Source organism: Conger conger, chromosome 7, assembly GCF_963514075.1.
Source record: "Conger conger chromosome 7, fConCon1.1, whole genome shotgun sequence".
Classification (NCBI taxonomy): domain Eukaryota; kingdom Metazoa; phylum Chordata; class Actinopteri; order Anguilliformes; family Congridae; genus Conger; species Conger conger.
This window is the reverse complement of record NC_083766.1, coordinates 11047516-11071365: the sequence shown is the minus strand read 5'-3', so window position 1 is coordinate 11071365 and position 23850 is coordinate 11047516. Positions and strand designations below refer to the sequence as shown.

The window sequence follows — 23850 nt, the reverse complement described above, 5'->3', positions numbered from 1 at the left end:
GGAATCCAGATTTTATATTTAGTACTGCAGCATTAATAGTTTACAAACATATAAACGGTTACATTTGGCAGTTATTCCTGTCTGGATTGCATATAATGCCACTGTGCTCATGCTCTCTTAAGTGGTTTCTGCTAAATAGGTAAATAAATCTACAAATGTAACAGTGTAATTGTCTTTTAATTATCATTAATAGGCAAAATGGGTCTTTTCTGAAATGGCTGTTTTCTGCAAGATTTATAAAGAGGCAAAAATTGGGCCAAAGAAAGTTGCATAATCATAGCCTAGAATGTGTGAAGGTCGGTTTCTCCCCGTCCCTAATTCTGAAACGGACATTATTCACACCGTGCAGTCGTGTCACCTCTGTTCATTTTTAAAATGTTGAAACAAAGTAGTTGTCTGCGGTTACTAATTGTAGTGATACTCCTACTAAATATCGCTATTGATTTTTTCATAGTGGCCTGAAGGTATTGATTCTCCTCCCGAGTGTACTGTCATTGCACAGTGGAGAACGGCGTAGACCGATGAGCAGGCACTCGGATCAAATTAATCACGGCTCACCTACTGTATATGTACGCTGCCTGCATTTCTCTCTGTTAATTAATGTTGTGAGGAAAACAGGACGTCTCTTGAACTTGATGAACAAGGTTTTTGTGCCAATATCGGCTGTGGCAAATCACACAAGTTACACTTTGGATTCAGCAAATTCCCATTTCACAATTTGGACTGAAACACAAACCGAAACACAAACCTTTCCAGTAACTACTTTTTATGTATTTTCTAAGCCTACACCAGGAGTGATACAAAACACAGATTAGAAAGGATGCAATTTTGTCACACCTATCAATTGGCCATAGTGTAATTCTCTATACCAACAGGGCTGCCACAGTTTAGATTTGAGAATTTTAAGAATATATATTTTTGAGGTCAGTCATGCCACCTTCTAGCATTATCATCCCAAACAGCTGCTGCTTAGCGTGCATGTGCCTGATGATAAGAACATGAACTGGGAACCACATTGAAAAACAAAGTGCTGTCAGGATGCAGCCCTCCTTCCTGACCAACACAATCATGTTCCTGTGTGGTGGTGGGGGCAGCGAGGTGCTGCATTTCGGTCACGAAACCAAGCCTCTAACTAACTGCGGTCATTAAAGCTCCCATAGCAAACATTGAAAGAGTTGGGTTGTTAACCCTGATGTCCTGGCCTTTTTTTTCCAATTTAACTCTCCCCATCTGGCCACATTATAACCTCCTCCTACTCTGGCCGTTAATGGGCCATGTAATTCTTTGAATTCCATGCTTGTAAGGAGCTAGTACTAGTGCACCCTGGAGAAGGCTGCAGGAAGGCCCCCCACTATCCTCTGGAGTGCTCTCGCCAGCGCAGCCCGTCATGCCAAAAGAAGGGCCGCTGAAATCGCTGTAAATTCTGTTAGAGAAAAACATACCCCCACTTTATGGGCTTCAGAGACCGATAAAATGCGAGAGATGATGGATGTTCTACGGCGATGTCCCAATTGTATCCCAGAACGAGGGAACAACTACAAAGGTGGGGTTCATGTTATTGGGTTTGTTGATACATTTCACAGTTATACAATTATTTTCAGAATGTTCTGTGTGGGTACAAATGTGGCACTCCCAACATTGGTTGTTTTTATTTTGCTGATTTATTATTTTTGGGTTGTGTTAATCTTCCCTGTGTCTTAATGGGAGGTTTTTTGAGGTGTATATCTGAACACGTCAAGTGGGGGATGTGTAGTGTTTTGTATATGAACTACTTGAGATTAAAAGTTTCACTGAGCATTAATAATGAACACCATCATGCTTGCAAAACAAAGTAAGACACATCACAAGGCAACCGGGTTCACTTAGACCAGTGTGCCATTAATTATTCCTTAATTTATTCCCAAGAAATTGTGCTAATGTATTTGTTGATTAAAGCTGAAGAATGTCATGTGGTATTGCAGATGAAAATCCCTTTCATAAAATGAGGCCAGCCGCCGTTGTAGAACAAATTATTGCCATTGGTTTCACACTGTTCCAGTTTTTCAGTGCAATTTCCTAAATAGACTTGGATATTTTATATCCATTTCAAAGTTGTCAGTTCATACATGTGCACGTATTTCATCAGCGTGCCTAGAACTAGAACCAGGGGAAGGAAATGTAACACATACACACGCATGCACGCACGCACACACACACACACACCTAAGTGCAGCATGTCTCTATGAACCTATCGATGTATTATTATTGATGGCTATCATTTGTTCACAACCTTCTGTGTGAAATTTGCCTACAAGTGACCACCTACCATCGTTCCTAATGAATACCATGATGTGACAGTCTGGCAGTACAGGCTGAAAATACGAAATAGTTTCACCAGGTTGCGCCTCCTCCCTTTTTACCAGTCTGTTAGCTCTTGGCAACAAACACAGGAATATCCACCTTTTTTTGTCTTAAATCTCACATGGTGTGTGAAAGCAACTTGTCTGCGGCAGCCCGTCTCGCTTGCTTTGCGCTGCCAGCAGCACATAAATTATGGTGGTTCACTGTTTAATTAATGAGAGATGAGACATTTTGAAATGCATACTGAGTACAGCCTGTAATTCATAGCTACAGTAGACAAAAACACAGAAGGAGATTTCAGGAGCTCCTCTCTCTATATCACCTAGAAATGGAGATTGGGAAAAGGAACTGCGGTGCAATTGTTAAAATGGAGTGTAGCAAATACTAAATCAATTAGAGAAACAGGGGAAAAGAAAAGAGGCGGGGGAAAATAAGTCTCCATTTTACTGTCTCCCAGTGAACTGCTCGTCTGTGACCCCTGCACTAATTAGCAAATACATGATCATGAAGAAGGGTTAAAAAATATCATGTTCAGTAAGACATTCACTCAGTGACCACTTTATTAGGTAGACCTGTACACTAGTTAATACAAATATTTAATTAGCCAATCATGTGGCAGCAACTAAATGCATAAAAGCATGCAGATGTGGTCAAGAGGTTCAGCTGTTTTTCAGACCAAATTTCAGGATGGGGAAGAAATGTGATCTAGGTGACTTTGACTGTGGAATGATTGTTGGTGCCAGACAGGGTGGTTTGAGTATCTCAGAATCTGCTGGTGTCCTTGGATTTTCACGCACAACAGTGTTTGCAGAGAATGGTGCGAAAAACAAAAACTATCCAGTGAGCAAAAACGTGTTGTTAATGAGAGAGGTCAGAGGAGAAGGGCCAGCCTGATCGAAGCTGAAAGGAAGTTGACAGTAATGCAAATAACCACACATTACAACAGTTGTATGCAGAACTGCATCTCTAAACACACAACACGTCAATCCTCTAAGTGGATAGGGTACAGCAGCAGAAGACTTAAGTCAAAAAAATGAGTCTAATAAATACCTAATAAAGTGCTCACTGAGTGCATGTTCTGATTTAAAACCTGTGTTATTGAATTGCGTCATTCATAATATATGTACTGCGAGGTTCGGACTGCACAGGAACATCCCTGGCTCAAAATATCACTCTGCTGCTGTGTCTGGGATAAAACGCTGATTAGCACCCGCTTCCTCTTCAATATCAGCCCGTATTAAAGTAAAGCAGGTTTACCTAGCTCAGAGTGCTACAGTAGGATCATTTTAAGGATCCAGCTTTGTCTAATCCCCTCAAAGTTCTGTCATTCTGTTGGACCTGTCAGGCAGTCTTGTGGGGTTTTTTTTTTCGCCCGAAAACTGTCGACCTCTGCAGCTGCGCGCTGTATGACGGCTTTGGCTCCCGAGAGCCTGGAATAGCATCCGCTGATTAGATGTAAACCACTGCTTTCCCCCTTTCTTTAAATCATCATTGAAAGCGGCTTAACCGCTGTGCCAGTCCCGCTATTCTTATCCGGTTTCTTCTCGTGTGAGATGGAGGGTGAGGGCAGCGGCTGAGGTAGGAAGCGTTGTCATTGCAATCAGCTCGCAGCGACCCCTTTAGATTTCAGAGGTTTCGGGGGTTTGGAAGAAGAGAGAGCTTTCCTGTTGTTGCAGTGAGTGTTTGAGGTTTGAAATGCTATTGGCTTTCGTCTCCCGTCATCAGCACAAACCTGGCTCTTTCGTACCTTCACCTGGTTAAAGGTGTAGTGTATAAGCCCATTTCAATATGTTCTTATTACTCTACTCGCACACAGTGTGCGATCAGATAAGTAATGCAAAAGTAGGCCTTTATTCAAGTACATGTGTTGTCATTGGCTGGTCTACTGCCATTGATGGAATGGCCTCTTTGGCTGAACCTTAAGAGAGCATGGCAGAGCAGAGCAAGTGCAAAACGAACAGAAATTGGAAAATGTTATGAGTAATATATGATCTAATATATCTGCTATTCGTCATCTGCTGTTATTTTGGCTGAGTCACTGTAAACAGGGAATACACCTGAGACACAGTGTCTTTTCATAATTTCTATTTATTTTTGGTATTTCGTTACTTTTGTATAATAGCAAGTGTTTACAGAAGATAACAATCGTACACAGTGTATATTTAACATGCCTTTCCATGTAACTCTTTACCGTTTATTAAGCGTGTGCGTGCGTGAGCGTCAAATCTGTTAGTCATTAATGCAGCAACATCGGCCATCTGCCTCTGTTTGTTTTCTCCGTAGGGTGGGAGAAGCCGAGTTATGAAAAGGCATTTTTTTTTGGTACAGTACTATTTTCCCGTCATTTCTCCGCGGTGCGTATTGCTCACTCTGTTCTGGCAGGGCGAACGGACACGAGCCCGTGCGTCAGTCCTGTCTCTTCCTCCCTGCACAAGCAGTCCTCAGGACCGAGCCGCCCGCCCTGCACGCTCATCGATCCGTGTGTCACCTGCCCTCAGTCTGAACTCCTTCACTGTGGTACACCGTATACACTCACCCAGCACTTTATTAGGTATTTATTAGACTTCTACTGCTGTAGCCTATCCAGTTAGAGTTTTGTATGTTCAAAGATGCTCTTCTGCATAGCACTGTTGTAATGTGTGGTTATTTCCTTGACTGTCACCTTCCTGTCGGCTTTGACCAGTCTGGCCATTCTCCTCTGACGCCTCTCGTTAACAAGGCGTTTCTGTCTGCAGAACTGCTGCTCACTGGATTTTATTATTTTTATTATTATATTATTTTTTATTTATTTATTTATTTATTTATTTATTTATTTATTTATTTATTTATTTATTTATTTATATTTATTTAGCATTCTTTGCTAACTCTAGAGACTAGTGTGTGTGAAAATCCCAGGAGCTTCTGAGATACTCAAAGCACCCTGTCTGTCACCAACAATCATTCCACGGTCAAAGTCACTTAGATCACATTTTTTCACCATTCTGATGGTTGATGTGAATATTAACTGAAGCTCCTGACCCGTATCTACATGACTGTATCCATTGCCCTGCTGCCACGCAGTTGGATGATTTGATAATCGCATGAATGAGTACATGTAATAAAGTAAAAATGTTCCTAATAAAGTGCTCGGTGAGTGTACAGTCAACCTGGGAGCCCATTTTAAGTACATAATCAAATGTTCAAATGTTGAGCATTTTGAAACGCCACATTATAGATTTTGTGTCGGGACATTTGGAACATTTTGCATATGTGGGTTGGCATTATGACACATTGACATTTTTGTTCTCTCTATTCATTTCTCACATCTCCTCATGCAGTCCGCATTATGTACAAGCATCTGTCATCATCGCCAATGCACTAGACTGTTTAATAAGCATATTATTCAAGCTGTTCTAGTTTGTGTTTCCCAGTGACAGTACTTAATTTGTGATACAAGGTCTTACCCCGTTGGGCAGCAGGAAAAAGTGTGGGGCGGAGGTTAGGGAATTGGGGATAGACCCATCTGGTTCAAATCACGTGAGATATTGCTGCTGTGCATTTCAGCGAGATGTAAGCTGTATTTATGTATCCAATACCCAACTGTGTGCGTTTATAACATTTTAGCGGTGTTAAATTGCCATGGATACTTTCTTTTTTTTTTTTTTTTTTTTTTTTTTTTTTACATCTGCCTATCTACACTGTGTTTGTGCACTTCGCACAAGGTGCATCTGATGGTATTGGAGAATGAAGGAATGCATGCTTGAATTTCTCAAACTACAGTTGTCTGCAGCTTCAGTCTTGGTTGACAGGCTTCATTTGCGGCAGAAGAGTTGGGGAGGGAACAGTTAAGTGTCTGATGTCATCGCATTTATTGGTGTTAATGAGATTTAAACTATTTCTTTAATGAAATTTAACAAGGTGAAAAATACTATCACTTAACAAGATAAATGGTTGACCCGCAATTTTAAATGAAATGCTGATTAGACTTTTTAATAGCGTCTTTGATGTTTTTGTGAGAAAAATGGTGGCTTTGTATGCCATGTTAGATTAGCTTTTTGTTTCTTGTCTTTGTGCAGATACTGTGTTTTCATGGTCTTTCTGGAAGTGTACTTTACTGTACTTTAGCTAATGTATCCGTTCCCAAATTATAGCTAGCTCTATGAGCTCCATATATTGTGTTCCTGAGGGATTTATGAGGGAGATGCTGTGTAGGGGAGAAGAATGTTATGTTGGTATGTGGGTCTGGAGAGGTTGTGTGGGGAAGCTTTAGGGGGCTAGTTCAGGTCCGGGTTTGGGTTGTAAACAGAAGCTGGTGGGTGAAGAACTAGTTTTGTGAAGCGGTTGGGTTAGCTGTGAGCCGTATTTGGCAGGGAATAAAACCGGGCCAGTTGTCTAGCAAGGCAAGCACTGTGTTTTCAGTCTCAGTTATTTGGCCATTAGCTGCTACCACTTGCCACAATATCTTGCATTGCTACTTTTCTGTTATTAATAAAATGTATTGTAGCCCTTTAACGACTATAAACAAAGCATCATTTATGAAATTTAGGTTGCAAACCTAATCGCAGTGTACTAATTTATCGTTGCAATAAAGGAATTGCATGCCTGGTATCAGTGTAATGTTAATATTTGTAAACAAGATCATATTAACATTCCGAAATGTATATGTATGAAGTTTAAATTTTTATTTAGACTGTTTATTGTGTGTATTTTTACGGGACTTTTTAATGGGTAACCGCATTCACATCTCTTTAATAAAGTGAAATAGGAACACTAGTGTCTGAGGTGGTTGTTACACGTCCCCCCTAGTCTATAGGTGCTCGAACGCTAACTTCCACATTTGAGGAAATAGGTCTTGTTGTGTCTCGTCTGTGTGAGAACAATTTCTGATGGTTTCTGATTCCTTTATCGGCTTATTTACATATGTCTATGTTTTGTTGTGTAATATATTAGATCTGTTGGTCAGAGTTGTAGATATGCTTTTATTTAAGACCATTTTTCCCTTTGGGAAAGAGCTGGTCTGCTGTTTGAGTTGCAGGCTTTCTGTTTCTCTTGTCTTTTGTGTTTGTCTCCCTATAAAGAAAAGCTGAATGAAAATGTATTTATCTCTTTGTGTATATTGCAATATCCTCCATATCTGCCATCAAAAGCCTCTTGCTATCAACGGTAATTTTAATTAATTGATCTTTTCACTTTATCCAAGAAACCCATGCTCCCAAAACTGAAACTTATTCAGTGTTTCAAGGGATAATGATCATGGAGATCTCATATGAAATTTAAGTGATTTTTTTTCATGGAAGCATGTGTATTATGTACTACAAACATCAGGCGTCAAGCTAATTTGGACAACATGACGGAATTTTCTTGTTTTGCATTATTCTATTAACCCTATATAGTGTATGACGCCTCCAGGGTTTCTACATGGTGAAAAGCATGGTGAAGAAGAAGAAAACATACCCTTTAATACAATCTGAGAATGTGTACTTTAACCACATGTTAATTGAATGATTCCAAATCTAAAATTGTTGCAAATCAGAGACAATTCAAGACTCAATGTTTGTCCCAAACATTATGGAGGGCACTGTATATTGTGATGTGTTGGGTTCATGTTGGGTGAAGGGAGATACGAGACTTTGAGTTTGGACAGTTATGTTTCCTCATCTAAAATATGTGCACGTGTTCTGGTCTGGGAACGCTCTGTAACTGGGCTTCTGCTGCTTTGTCATTTCGGTTTAAGCTGTCTCCAATAAAGCATTAATTATAAGATGTGAACTATTCTTAGATTCCTGAGATGTTCTGCTGATGAACTGGTGCAAGTTTTATGGTGCTTTGAGAATACAAGGTCTGGGTGCCAATTAATTCTCTCCATTAAGAGATTCTGCTTACTTAACCGGTTTGGAAGCTACACAGCTGTATTGTATTCACTTTAAATGATCTCTCGGTGTGTAGGTGTCAGGAGCAGGCGTTTTGTGGATAAAAGGAGGCTAATGTCAGCAGTTCATCCAGTTTACAAGCCAATCGTTGTGGTTCCATGAATAATGATACAAAATGGCTGAATGACTCTCAGCAATATTTGAAATTATTTATTTAGCAAATGCTTATTTGAAAGATGGAATACCTTTTTCTTCAGTCATCCTATTTAAAGGCCTATTATGCAGTGTGTATGTTGTCTCATTTCAGCAGAGAAGATGGTAACCTCTTTGAAAAGCATGATCTGCCAGTTGATGTACAGAATTGAATGTAGTTAGCTGCAGCTACCTACTGTAATGTTACCAAACGTTAGCCAGCCACTTGCTTAATGGTTACCCACCAAGACTAATCTCTTGCAAACCCAGCTCACCGTTGTAGTAGCCAATCCATACATGTATCCTCTTGCCCTCCTCCTATTGGATCATAGAGTATGGAGTTCAGTTCAATGCTTTTCAGGTACAATACTAAAATAAAAAAGGCCCTCACCCAGAAGTGGCCCAAGGGGTTTTCAGAATAACAAATACAAGTCGACAAGCAGGGTATTGGGCATGTTTGTTTTACGATATATTAAAGGTGAAAGTCCTGCAAAATAATACAAAATGTGCTTTTGAGAAATTTGCTATTTCATGATGTTATCACACACCGGTTTTCGTAGATACTGTAAACTTCACGAATGACCTTGGGCTCTCTCATTGCGCAGTGTTAGAAGAGTTTTCATTTCATGTTTTTCTTAAGGCCACCCATGTCATTCTGCAACTGATACGCATAGGAGTCACTCTTCGCAAGAGCTCGGATGTCGTCTCTTTGATAAGATCTGACCTGAACTCTCTGTCTCTGTAGATCCCTAGTAGAAGATGATGACCCTCACATGAAAGTGTCCCTGGGGAACGATGTGGGTGTCTCTGCCCACCTACAGGCTTCGAAGACATGCAACACCCGCGCTTTCACGAGCAACACCCAGAGTTCTGTCGTCCTCCAGGTGAGCACCGCTGGTAACTGGAGAACTCCTGTAGCAGCCTGTAGCCTAGTGGCTAAGGTACATGACTGGGACCTGGAAGATTGGTTGATAAGATCTGCGTAGCCGTTGGGCCCTTGAGCAAGGTCCTTAACCCTGCATTGCTCCGGGAAGGATTGTCCTCTGCTTAGTCTAGTCAACTGTATGTTGCTTTGGATAAAAGAGTTGGTTAAATAGCTGTAATGTAACAGAGGGAGGAGAAAGGGAGGCAGATGGGCTTGAGTGATGGCCAGTGGGATATTAATGCTATAAACTTTATTAATGCTATAAGGCTCTGCATTCAAAACAGAAATGCATAAATGTCAGTAACCAATCGATGCCCACCTTTTATCAACAAGGTACTGGGGTTGCCATTTCAGGTGGATTTGGAGTTTGGTAGGATTGCTTCATCAAATTATTCACATTGACTATTTACAGTGGTTTCGTGTTTCATTTGAGAAAAGAATGCTGCCAGCCAGGAAAAGATATTTGGCAGGTTCCGACTGTAAAGTTAGGTTTCAGATCCTGCAGAAAGGTATACAGACCAGTGGTTTCCAACCTCAATATGTATGTTGGATCATGTTATGCTTGCTATGCTATATTGCAAAAAGAGGTAGCAATTATTTAACTGATACGATTAAAGACTGTAGTGAAAGTTGTTCATTGATGAACAAGGGGACACATGACCACTGAAACAAACCATTTGGTAGTGAAGAATTAAAAAGTAGGCTAAAGCCAATGATAATGTAACAAACCTGTATTGTGTCAATCGGTTTACTTAAAAAAACCCAAAATGGATGAATAGAAACATGTTAAACAACTGAGAGCAGCCTATTGATTTACTGATCCATTTAAATATGTGTGAGGTTGAGGAGGTGCGGAGAGCCAGGTGCGACTAAGGGGGTGACCCCTTGTAAGCGGACCCACAAACGAGCCCGCCACTAAGACCCCGGGGGGGGTAGAGGAGACAGCACTGTACACGGAGACAACTCCGCACAAATAAAAGAAAGAGCCCCAAATAACGGCTCAGGAAATAAAAACTACCCTCCAAAACCAGGGCGAAAATCACAAACGAAAAATGAGTGCGTAAAGGCTAGCACTACTGCCCGGACCGGGGAAAACCCAAAATAAAAGTACAACCCAGTATAAAAGACTGGGCTAACGAAAATAAAGACTCAGGAGTCGCAGCTCCGAAAAAACACACAAACCAAAATACAAAATACCGGGGACAACGTCCCTCACCCACGGACTCACACGAGCCGAAAACAAAACGAAACAAAGAACCAAAGAACCTTTAGGAAGGCGTCTGCTTGTGCACACTGCACTAACGAGCTGAGCGCCTTCCTTACCTTTTTCTTTAAATAGAGAAACGAAACCACACCAGCACGATACCTGACTCATTTGGTTACCGAGTCTACCGTGTGCTTTACCAGCTTTGAGCCAGAGCGAACAGTGGACACCAAAGCGGAGACTGAGGGGAAATGAGGGCTTTAAATACCTTCAGGAGGTAGACATCAAGTAGGCACTAACGACCACCAGGTGAAAGTAATAAGCCCCCCTGGTGGCCACCATCAGTACTACCTCCAACCCTGACAGGACCCCCCTTCTAAGGAGCGGCCCCAGACGCTCCTTCAGCCCCCCGCCTGCGGAACTCATGGATGAGTTCTGGATCCAGAATGTTCCTAGTGGGAACCCAACAGCGCTCCTCAGGACCATAGCCCTCCCAGTCCACAAGGTACTGTCTACCCCTGCCCACGCGACGCTCAGCCAGGATGCGGCGCACCGTGTAGGCCGTACCCCCGTCAACTAACCGTGGAGGCGGTGGAGGAACCTCCGCCGGGGCCAGCACGCTGGTGAGCACCGGTTTAAGGCGTGAGATGTGGAAGGTGGGGTGGATCCTCATGGACCGGGGCAGTTGGAGTCTCATAGTAACTGGGTTGATCCTTTTAACAATACGGAATGGACCCACGTAGCGGGGGGCGAGCTTCCGCGACTCCACTCGCAATGGCAGATCGCGAGTGGACAGCCACACCCTCTGCCCTACCCTGTAGGCAGGGACCGACCGGCGATGTCTGTCGGCCAGTCGCTTCTGGGTAGCAGTAGCCCGTAGGAGTGCCGCCCGTACTTTTATCCAGGTGCCTCGGCACCGCCGAACAAAAGCCTCCGCGGAGGGCACCTCGGCCCCCTTCTCCAGTTCCGGGAACAATGGCGGCACGTACCCAAATTGAGCCTCGAAGGGTGAGAACCCGGTGGAGGCGTTGCGCAGAGTGTTGTGTGCGTACTCGGCCCACGCGAGCTGACGACTCCAGGACGTGGGGTTGGCCGCGGCTAAGCATCGCAATGTGTTCTCAAGCGTCTGGTTAGTGCGCTCCGTCTGCCCGTTGGTCTCAGGATGAAAGCCCGAGGACAGACTTACTGAGGCCCCTAACAAGGCGCAGAACACACGCCAAAACCTAGATGCGAACTGGGGTCCGCGGTCGGACACCACGTCCTGGGGCAGACCATGTAGTCTGAAGACGTGGTCGACTACTAACCTTGCGGTCCCCGCCGCCGACGGTAGTTTCGGTAGTGCCACAAAATGAGCCGCCTTAGAAAATCGGTCAACCACTACCAAGATCACCTTATTGCCATCAGATGACGGCAACCCCGTAATAAAGTCAAGGGCCACGTGACTCCACGGACGTCTCGGGACCGGTAAGGGACGTAATAGCCCTGAGGGAGGTTGGTGCGATCCCTTACTACGGGCACAGACTGGACACGCGGCCACAAACTCCCGAACGTCCTTTTCCATCCCGGGCCACCAGAACCGCCTTGACAAGAAGTCCTTAGTGCGGTGAACCCCGGGATGCCCTGCCAGCCGTGAGGCATGTCCCCACTGCAGTACCTGAGACCGAACCCCCGCGGGCACGAAAAGGCAATGAGGTGGACCCCCTCCTGGATCCGGCTCGAGGCGCAACGCTCCTCGCACCGCCGCCTCCACCCCCCAAACCACTGGCGCCGCTATTTGCTCCTCAGGGATGATAGGTTGAGGAGTGTGCTCCCTGTCAGTGTTATCAAACACCCTGGAGAGGGCGTCGGGTTTTGTGTTTTTGGAACCGGGACGGTAGGTCAGGGTAAATGAAAAGCGTGCAAAAAATAGGGCCCAGCGGGCCTGCCGCGAGTTCCGTGTCTTGGCCGTCTGTATGTACTCTAAATTTTTGTGGTCAGTCCATACAGTGAACGGGTGTTCCGCCCCCTCCAGCCAGTGACGCCACTCCTCCAGAGCTAACTTGACCGCCAGCAGTTCCCTGTCTCCCACGTCGTAATTTCTCTCGGTCTGGGACAAGGACCGAGAAAAAAACGCACAGGGATGCACTTTTTGGTCTAGGGGAGACCGTTGGGAAAGAACGGCGCCCACCCCCAGCTCGGAGGCATCCACCTCCACAATAAATGGGCGCGAAGGATCTGGGGTTATTAAGATGGGTTCCGTGCAAAACCTCTCTTTTAACTCCGCGAACGCCGCTTCCGCACGAGAGTTCCACACAAAGCGCGCTGGCACCGTCTTCTTGGTAAGCGCAGTGATGGGCGCAACCACCGTGCTAAAACCTCTGATAAAACGGCGATAAAAATTTGCAAACCCTAAAAACCTTTGAACCTGCTTTATTGACGCAGGAGTAGGCCAGTTCTTAACAGCCGCTACCTTAGTTGGGTCCATTTCGATTCTCCCCTCAGACACAATAAACCCAAGAAAAGACACGGTATTCGCGTGAAAAATGCATTTCTCCGCCTTGACAAATAGGCGAGCCTCCAAAAGACGTGTGAGGACCTGGGTCACGTGCTGAATGTGTTCGGTGAGATTGTTGGAGAATATTAAAATATCGTCCAGGTAGACGAACACAAATTTCTCCAACATCTCCCTGAGCACATCATTCACCAGCGCCTGAAATACTGCGGGGGCGTTAGTGAGACCGAACGGCATGACTAGATATTCGTAATGCCCTGTGTGGGTATTAAACGCCGTTTTCCACTCATCGCCCTCGCGTATGCGTACAAGATTGTACGCATTACGGAGGTCGAGTTTAGTAAAGACCGATGCAGATTGCAGGCGCTCAAACGCGGAGTTCATTAGCGGTAGGGGATACCTATTTTTACGGGTTATCGTATTCAACCCTCTATAATCTATGCAGGGTCTCAGGCTCCCGTCCTTTTTCTTCACAAAAAAGAACCCGGCCCCCGCTGGTGACGTAGATGGTCTAATAAACCCGTTAGCTAATGCCTCGCGAATGTATTCGTTCATAGCTTTGCTCTCCGGTGCCGACAACGAATACAACGACCCCCTAGGTGGAGATGTTCCAGGGAATAACTCAATGGCACAGTCATAGGGTCGGTGCGGTGGTAACGTAGTGGCTCGCTGTTTGCTAAACACCTCCGCTACCTCCCTATATTCCCTGGGAACGTTCTGCGGGCGAGGAAACGCAATCGCCCCTATCATCCGCCCCTCATCTCCACTGTCAGAGCCCTGCACGGATCTCTCAGAGTCCCAGTCGGTGACGTCACTGACCTCCCCCTCGTCCACGGGGGGACTCCAGTCACAGACGGAGTCCCATTCCAGACTCTCCGCCTGCTCATCCGATACCTGAGGACTAGCCTGAACGCTGGGGAACTCCCTAGCCTCCCCCTCGTCCCCCTCGGAGTCTATATCGGTCTCTACGGGTGGAGCTGCGGGAGTGTGCGTCTGCTCAGAGTGATTAGCGCACTGCGGGCCCCACCGGGACACCGGATTGCTCCGGTCTCCCCAGTTTATTTGGGGTTGATGTTTTATTAACCACACGTGACCTAGTACAATCGGGTACGCCGGAGACTCCACCAAAAAAAAATAAATGCGCTCCCGGTGCCCCAGAAACGGAATCCGCATTACCACCCGCTCAGTCATCTGACGCACAACCCCGGACCCCAACGGACGACCGTCCAGCGCCGTGATGGATTGGGGCTGTGGCAACGACCGAACCGGCAGTCTGTGGTGTTTCGCCCACTGTCGGTCGATAAAATTGTCAACTGCCCCGGAATCAATAAAGGCGTCTGCCCTAACTCCACCCCCCTTCCACGTCAAGTTGATGGGGAGAAACGTGCGAAAGCTGATACCTCTCACCAGTCCCACTAGTGCCTTTCGCTCCACTAGTGGGACTGCGCTTTTCCCTTCCGGTCGGGGCAGTTTCTAACTAGGTGCCCAGGCCGCCTACAAAAGAAACACAATCCCTCTTTCCAGGGACGTTTCTTAGGGCGCACCAGATTAGCGCTGTCCACCTGCATAGGTTCCTCCCCCGTGTGTGTGTCTTGTCCCCCCACCGTACTGACAGCCTTGCCTGGAGAGGACGGAATAGGCCAGTTGAACTGACCTCCCTTGCCCGCTCTCTCCCTCGCCCGTTCACGAACCCGGTTGTCAATGCGGATAGCCGCGGATATTAGCGCGCCTAAACTCCCCGGTGGCTCCATGGTGGCCAGGGCATCCCGGACTGGGTCAGATAACGCGCTAGTGAACAAGGTTATGAGCGGGTCGTCTGCCCACCCCGTCTCACCTGCCAGAGCCTGAAACTCAACGGAAAACTCGGCAACACTCCGGGCACCCTGCTTTATCCATGTTAACCGAGATGCCGCCTCTCTACCCGTGATGTCGTGGTCAAAGACACGCGTCATCTCCTGCATTAGGAGCTGGGAGTCATTCATGAGGGGAGCCTGACCACGAATCAGCGGGTCTGCCCAGGCCAGAGCCGTCCCCGTCAACAGCGATAGAATGAACGCTACCCGAGCATCCTCCGTGGTAAAACGTGAGGGTTGAGATTTAAAAAAAATGAGGCACTGGGAGAGGAACCCCCTACATTTCCCTGCCTCGCCACCATACCGTAAAGGGAGCTGGAGCTTGGGCTCCCTAACCACCGGTGTAATGGGTTGGTAAGTAGGAGTGGTTACTTGGGGGGGAAGGGACGATTGGGAGGTGTCAGAGATGGGTGCGGGTGTTGGAGAAGACCGAAACTCGCTGGCTAATTGCCGGAACGTCTCGGCGAGTCCGAACAATACCTCCTGCTGTTGGTCTAACCTAGTTAATATCTCATCCTGCCGTTGAAATACCCGGGTTTGCTGCTCGGCAGTGGCAGTTTGTTGTGCACGCAACATCAATAATTCCTGCTCCTGCCTAACCAGAGCAGCCTGCTGGGCGGCTACAACCGCCTCCAGAGGAGAATCCCCTCCCACACTAGTCGCTGGCCTCTCCATGGTGGCTTTGGTGTTCTGTGAGGTTGAGGAGGTGCGGAGAGCCAGGTGCGACTAAGGGGGTGACCCCTTGTAAGCGGACCCACAAACGAGCCCGCCACTAAGACCCCGGGGGGGGTAGAGGAGACAGCACTGTACACGGAGACAACTCCGCACAAATAAAAGAAAGAGCCCCAAATAACGGCTCAGGAAATAAAAACTACCCTCCAAAACCAGGGCGAAAATCACAAACGAAAAATGAGTGCGTAAAGGCTAGCACTACTGCCCGGACCGGGGAAAACCCAAAATAAAAGTACAACCCAGTATAAAAGACTGGGCTAACGAAAATAAAGACTCAGGAGTCGCAGCTCCGAAAAAACACACAAACCAAAATACAAAATACCGGGGACAACGTCCCTCACCCACGGACTCACACGAGCCGAAAACAAAACGAAACAAAGAACCAAAGAACCTTTAGGAAGGCGTCTGCTTGTGCACACTGCACTAACGAGCTGAGCGCCTTCCTTACCTTTTTCTTTAAATAGAGAAACGAAACCACACCAGCACGATACCTGACTCATTTGGTTACCGAGTCTACCGTGTGCTTTACCAGCTTTGAGCCAGAGCGAACAGTGGACACCAAAGCGGAGACTGAGGGGAAATGAGGGCTTTAAATACCTTCAGGAGGTAGACATCAAGTAGGCACTAACGACCACCAGGTGAAAGTAATAAGCCCCCCTGGTGGCCACCATCAGTACTACCTCCAACCCTGACAAATATGTTGTTACCTTTTTTATGTAGGGTAATTGTTTGCAATATAGCACAATAAGCACAATGTGAAAATAGGATTTGTATTCTTCATGCCATGCATAGCTAACTATTTCTCACATAATTTGGCTTAAGAGGGGAAATAATTCCTCTAAACATGAATCTAATTAAGAAAAAATAACAGCTAAAAAAATATCAGCTTACTCTAGGATTGCGATTCTGCTTGGAGCACAGGCAGTCCCCCGTGCACGTGGTCATAAAAAATACTTTATGAAAACAGTATATGGAAAATATATCTAGAATAGCAGGGCAAAAGCGCTGAACCCCAAACCCACTCATTTAATTACATGTAATTTGGCTGACACTTTTATCCAAAGCTACTTAGTTGTAGTTCTTATTGTGGCTACACCGGGGATCAAACCGCCAACCCTGCGGGTCCCAGGCCTGGACCTTAACCACTACGCTACAGGCCGCCCCTTCACCCCCCTTCACCCCCCTTAACCCAGCGGCACACAAATGAATGCCAGTCCCAATAGGCTACTTAATTGCCCAATGAAATACCCAAGTGCTCACTTTTGCCACCTTGTGGTGGTTGTGCAAACAACCAGTAGCTTCCATGGAAAAAAAAACAAAAAATATATGCAAATTTGCCGCTGCCCGGAGGGAGTGCCAGATGATAAACCACTGCACTGGCTGAGAGGCTGAACCTGTTCTCCGGTTGAAGTGGCCTATATAAGCAAGGCTCGCACAGGAGGACTGCGTGTCCTGCCTTGAAGTGGTCTCTGTTCACCATTTCACAAAAATGTACCTCCACCCCCCACCCCCCTGGCTGAAACACTCTGGGAGGATGTGTAAATGTCAAACTTGTGCCTTCTGTCTCCAAAAAATGAAAATGGGACTGCGCCACTCTCCACCTCAGTTTGCATGAACCAATTTGCGAAACGAGGCCGGTGCTTTTCATTTGAGTTCATTTGAAGTAAGAGTATTTGCATTTGAAGGCGGACCATATGAAAAGATTGCGCTATTTGTTCCTTGGCTATAACTCCCCCCCCACCACCTTCCCTAGCCAGAGATAGTGATTTGAAGAGCCTTTTCCCCCCGCTTAAGTGCTGTAATTAAGCGATGCTGTCAGTAGAAGCCAGCTCTGCCATCTGCACCGGCTTGTTTCCAGTGCAAGAAGTCAAGGTCAAATGAGCAAAGCTGTCAGGCGAAGCTCTGCTGACACTGTGGCACAAACCTGCCGTCATTAGTATCCCCGTCCCACTCTATACAAGCTCTCTTTCACCATTAGCTCTGCCGTGTGGAAATGGTTTCAAACTGTAATGCAAGTTGAGATGGGTTTTTTTTTTTTGCAGTGTACTCTAATGTATTGGCTTGTACGTCAGTTCCCAAAAAACGTGTCCTGAGTCAACTCCAGAGGCGGTATTTCAGACCATCCTCTCCGTTATAAATAATACATTATATTATGGTTTTAGTGTAAAGACATTTCTGGTGTATTCTGTTAGTGCTGACCAGATGTTGCTGCCTGTTTTGTAATAAAGCCAGCTAAAACCAAATTATTTGAATGCACATAATGTAATATAACGCCACTATGCAGTAAACCTTACTAGTACAGATCTAGTGAATGTGTGTTGAATATGATGTGTAAATTTAGGTTGCAAATTTATACTTGTATGAAAAATGAAAATGCTTTGTGTTTTTAGAAGCAATGCAGAGTATGTGGAAGAATTTCAATAAATTTTAAATAAAGTTTAATGACAACCATATAGAGTTACTTAAGGCTATGTGGAGAATTACAAATTGCACTTTGTTCCGGATGCACAGGTAAAATAGAATAGAATGGAATGAGAATGAGGGAAAAACCTAAAAAGGTGTGGAACGGTAAATGTCAAGCTTTGGCAGGGATTTGGTAACTTGTGCCAAAACTTACCGATATGTAAGTGATGGAGCTCTCAAATGTGCAGTAATAATTTCGCCATCTGTTGTAATTTTTAAAAACCATAATGGCAGTTAATTAAATTAATCATTTCAAGCCTGGGGTGGATGAAATCGAGCTGAAATGTGAGCTTCGGATATTTGCGTTCATGTGGGTGGGCTGAGTGCACGGCATGTATGTTTGCGCGTCATAAATATTTTGTGCGTATGTGTCATGAATGTTGTTTTTTTTTGTGCGTGTGTGAGAGATTGCGCGTGACTGCAGGTCCGTGGGCATGCAGGTGGGCGTATAGGGCTGTTTGTCAAGGATTGAAATGTCCACACACCGAGCCCTATAAAAATGATTTACTTGTAGCTCAACTCATTGTCAGACAGTGAGCGTGGTGCCAAGTGCTAAGTGTTTCTCATTTCTAGCTCAATTGCAAACCTTTTCTAACTGAAAATATATACTATGCGTTTCAGGTAGTTTATCCACAGCTAGGCGATCAAAAAATGTTTAATACAGTGGTATTAAACATATTTAAGACTATAGGTTTAAAAGTAGAGTTAAATTGATTTAAAAAATCAAGGCTAATTTTAATGATTCTTTTTTTTTAATCCCGTCCCAGCAAAGTTTCCCAAAGCTGGGATGTAGAGGAACGTAACGTGGCAGTTGGCTGATGCCAGCCTGCATGTTAAATGAGCGTGCCGCCCGGTGATTGCCTTTCAGATGAAAGCGATAATGATTTGCTGTATTTTCTATCACAAACTCACAATTACTGCGGTGGCTCAGGCCTCCGCTCTGGACCTTTTACGCGTGTCATTACTGAATTGCTTTTGAACTCTCCTTTATAACCTATTGGCTGAAATTCAAAGCGCAATCCACTCCTGTTAATAATGTCGGCTTTATTTTATACGTGCCGAAATTCGTTATGACCTAGATAACGGCATTAATCAAATTCAAGGTATTGATTGGCAATTACTCTCTAATTAACTTGTATGCCCGTGGAGGCATTTTTCAGTTAGGGATATAAAGTTTGCCAACAGAATTACGCCATTTTACAAGGTAGCATGATGAAATATTGTAATAGGTAGCCTCATCTTGATTAAAAGATTAATTGAGTATGGATCTTCTGTCAATGGAATTATGGAAAATCCTTTGATGTACACCTCTGCTTTTGGTGTGTGGCCCAATCCACATTTTAACTACAGTATCAGTCCTGCTATTTTACTCCCACTGGCTGTATGCTGAATTGATTGGCAAAGAGAAATTAAGAGCGTATCTCTATGCATGTAGTTCAATTGGTGCAATAGTAGTGTTGTCGACTGGCCACTTCTAAGGTCACCATTGGAATGTGAAAACCAGTGCTTTATCGATCACAATCCCAACATGTGCACATTTCTGTTCAAAGCTGGGATGAAAAGGTTTCTTGCTTGTTTTTCTTTTTCCTTTTACATGAAACGAATTCCTCTGTAAGAAAAATCTATATCACAATAATACTTATCACTAAACAGACTCTTTAACTTTTTAATTATTATTAGGTTCTCAAGTGTTACACCAGAAAGACTGCTATCAACACATACATAGCTAGACCCTCAATGTATGCTGTTATCATAGAGCTACAGGAGACAAAGGACTGAATGCATTTACCTTTGATGGTGTTGCCTTGGATAGACCCCTGGACTGGGTGGTGCTAGCCTAGCGTATCCAAGTACCGATGATCTCAAGGTGATTATTTCAGGACATCCACTCATCAACAAACTCAACTTATTTCCTGGTAAAAACCAAAGCCTTTTCTGACCAATCACCTTGATATGTTTGCATTCTAATTTACCAGTGCGCTGGCTTGTGGTCAGGTTAAGGTGTGTTTTGACTCAGGGAGGGGCAGTAGGGTCCAAGTGTGTGCATTGTGGGGGCAAATGGAGTGAAGACAGGAGATGGGATTAATTTGTGACCAGTATAAAATTGTCTTTGGTTAAATCACTTCTCCCCCCCCCCTCCATTATTTCAAAATATGGCTTCCTTTCGTAAGGCATAACCATTAATAGTGTAAATAATTTTCTGAATGAGAATGCTAGATCCTCAAATGCTTTTCACAGGGTACCTGCAGAGTTATCGAACACTTCAAAATCAATACAGCTGAAAAATCTTCAGTTCAGTGAGTCTTGTTTCACCCGTGTTGCTATATTTTTTAGTCCCGCTCTGAATGTGTTAATGGAGCTGCAGAGCAGCATAAATTACACCCAGTGAACATGGCATACAGGAGCCCTTTGACTCATGCACGGCAATGGTTCATTTCAGCACACCCAACCAGCAGGGAAACTTGTCTTCCAGAGACAACTCCCAGACTTTGTGTCGACGTACATATAGCCTAATGTACAATTACGCATGTCATACTACACACTAGACCGAGTATCTGTGAAGCAAAGAAGCTTAAGCATTCGTGGTGTGAACCACACAGGAATAATGTGTTTCTTTATGCGTTTCTTATTCATTGGCTGCTTCCTCTCTTAATGCACTTTTATTCATGGTATTGAGACTTCTGTAAAAAATATTCCAGTTTTTTGATGGAAATGGAGGTGTTCAGCATTGGTTTTGGTGTCATTTTCGATAAATGCTGCCCACTCATAATCCCATCAATATACATGGTGTAGTATTAGTCTGTTTCCAGCATTAAATTATGCCATTATTAATCTGTTATTCCAATAATAAAAGGACCAAAACTGTAAGATGGTTAATTTTATATATTTATAATTTGTAAGAATGAGAATCTGTGCAGGAAGCCCCCCCCCTGATAGGTGAGGAGTTTTATTTCAGATCCTCCAAGTCCATCAAAGAAAAGCAGCAGGACACAAACCATGAAACCATGGTTATGGTTCCATCAGTACATGGGGCACAGTTGGACCGCAACCTAAAAAGTCCAGAATCACATTACAAAAAAAAAACACTTCACAAAAGAATCAAAAAAGAAGAAAACCGTAAACAAAACCAGCACAAAATCACACAGCTGAAACTATAAAACAAACACACCAGTCTAAAACACAACAGGTCTTTAAAAGGCACCTTCAAAACTGACTCTTTCAAGCCCCTTCCAAAAAAAAAAAAAGGCTCTCTCGTCTCAACTGTAGAAACTTCCATCCTTTTATCCTTTTCTGCAGCTGAACACAATTACCAATAAATTAGGCAATTAATAGGCTGCACATGAAGGAGCCTGCCACATACATGCAGGGGGATGTAACAAAATGGCCTTGCCCTTTTTTGTTAACAATTCATTGAGCAGTGTGGGGAAACAAATGTGTGTGTGTCTATTTTCATTCTGACTGATACTTTGTACTGATGGAACCAGAACCACTGATTTGTGTGTGTCTGCTTTTCTTTGATGGACTTGGAGGATCTGAAATAAAGCTCCTCTCCTATCAGGAGAGGGGTGAACCACAGTGCTTCCTGCCCAGATCCCGGGAAGGGTCTGAGTGCCTTCGATTCCCTGGGCTTTCCGTAGCGGAAGTCGCATTCAGAGCTCAAACAGAGAGCCATTTAGGAGTGCACCTATCCTTCATTTTGTTCATGATTGCTCGATCAATTTTTCACATAATCAATTATTCTATAAAACATTTTGTCTTCCCAACACCAATTTATTGATTCAATTATTTGAACAAGTATTTGAGTAATACTCTGACCACCTTTCCCGCCTCACAAACCGTTTCTAAATTGGCTCTCATAATGAAGTTCATTCTGCTGGATGCCCACCAACCCACAGAACATTGGAATTAGTCATTGTTTTGAGAAAGGAGCGCATTTATCTGCAACAGCCCTTCCGGTCCTGCCGTTTTCCCAAAGCAATCGCGAGCGCTTCTTCAACGACGGGCACCTGGGGGAAAGGATGCGGATCTAAAAGTGCGCCAATTAATCGGCGCATCAAACCTTATGTCAATTCTTTTTTTGATTGATTAGTTGAATTCGTTCCTGTAGCCCTAATTTGTATGCCGATAATGCGTTTGAAATCTCTGTCACGTTCTTGCCAAAGACCACGTCAACAACCTTTTTAGACAAAGTTAACAGCGTAAGTGGCTAATGGGCTGTGGCGGACTTCACTGTACCTCCTGATGGCTGTCACGTGCCCCGCACGAGACCATCTGTCAGGCTGGTGAGGCCCAGCTTGATGTTGCTGAAACCAAGCCCACGGGGCAGTTAGTAGATGCCCATCTATCCTCAGTTAACTGATAAGCTGGCACTGGCAGTCTGCAGCTTAGCTGGAGTAAGTAGAACCACACGCCGGGCTGCCAGGCCTCAGAAACTGTGTCATGTCTCTATTCATCTCACAGGGCCATTAAACTGTCTCCAATAGTCACGGGGTAAATTGTTTACAAGTAATGCCTCGTTGTCTTAACCATTATATGAGTTTAGCGATGATTTGTGAATAGCGCGATGCGTTGAAAATGTGACGCGTCATTGATTTTTGTTTCCATTCAGCGCCATTCGTGAGTGCATTACTGTGTGAGCGCTGCAGCAAAACAAAAGCGTCGATGCCGCTTGCTCGGAATTATATATTAATGGTGAGCAGAGTTTGCCTGTTAAGGTCCTGACTGTATCAGGCATTGTGCTGTGGGAAATGCCAGCTTGAAATAATTGTTGTTAATGCACATAGTACTGCCTTCTATTAATTTGTGGAAGATGACTTGCATTTTAATAGGATGTGTACCAATCTGCCACTTGTCAGAGTAAACTGTGACCTTCTTTATTGTGCTTTATTGTCAATTAGCATATTAAAACAATGCAAACTTGATTATTGTTTCTGCCAACACCTATGTGGAGAAGTTGAATGGTTTCAACATACACTACAATAACTTCAAATGACATTGCATTAAATTCATTTAACAGACGCCCACATCCTGAGAAAAAGACATATAGCCTATAGTACAAAACATTTTAGTGGTAGTAGACAAGTTGAGATGAAAATGTAGAAACCTGATTATACAGTGAAATTGCTTTGAATTATTTTAAAGAAATGTAACTGCGCATTTTCAAAAATGAATCTTCTATGAGCCTGGAAATGCAAAATGGCAATCACTGCAATGCAGCTTCTGCACAGTAAAGTGGCCACTTCCGTAATGGGGAATTTATGTGGGGAAATAAGTTACAGGTTGATATGTAAACTCTTCCTATGGGTTTGCAACTTGGGGTTTTCAGTGTGATTTCTTTTTTTTTTGGTTTCTCATCAATTCGGTTATTCAAATTTTTTGTGGGTTTCAAAGCTCCTGTGAGAGACGCTGCTGCCCTCTCCCAGGACTGCACTGCTTCTGCCTAAACATGTTTTGTTTTGTGCTTCTCAGGGATTTGACCAGCTGAGGACAGAGGGCTTACTCTGTGACGTCACTCTCTTGGCGGGAGACGGAGACGAAGCCTTCCCAGTTCACCGGGCGATGATGGCCTCCTCCAGTGACTACTTCAAGGCAATGTTTACAGGTAAACAGGCCGCTGCCCAACCCCCACTCACACCGCAGGGGCAGCCCGGAAAACCTAGATTTAACGGCAGGAGGGGTCAGCCTGGGGTTTTTGTTTTAACCCTCAGAAATATCTGTGCACCGCAGGAAAGGCTGTTGGTGTGCCCACAGTGGCATTCCAGAGACAGTCTGTGAGGTTCTGTGTGTTAACTACCGACAGG

General features: G+C 44.5%; 1 protein-coding gene across 7 annotated transcripts in view; it reads left to right on the top strand.

Annotated features, from left to right (window-relative positions):
• Window positions 1–23850, top strand: part of LOC133132628 (kelch-like protein 13) — a 56737-nt gene that overhangs the window by 21849 nt on the left and 11038 nt on the right. For all 7 annotated transcript variants that reach the window (XM_061248178.1, XM_061248176.1, XM_061248179.1 and 4 more), the window contains 2 exons: window positions 9127–9265; window positions 23519–23651. In XM_061248178.1, the coding sequence (XP_061104162.1) occupies window positions 9127–9265; window positions 23519–23651 (272 nt within the window). The remainder of the gene's footprint in view (window positions 1–9126; window positions 9266–23518; window positions 23652–23850) is intronic.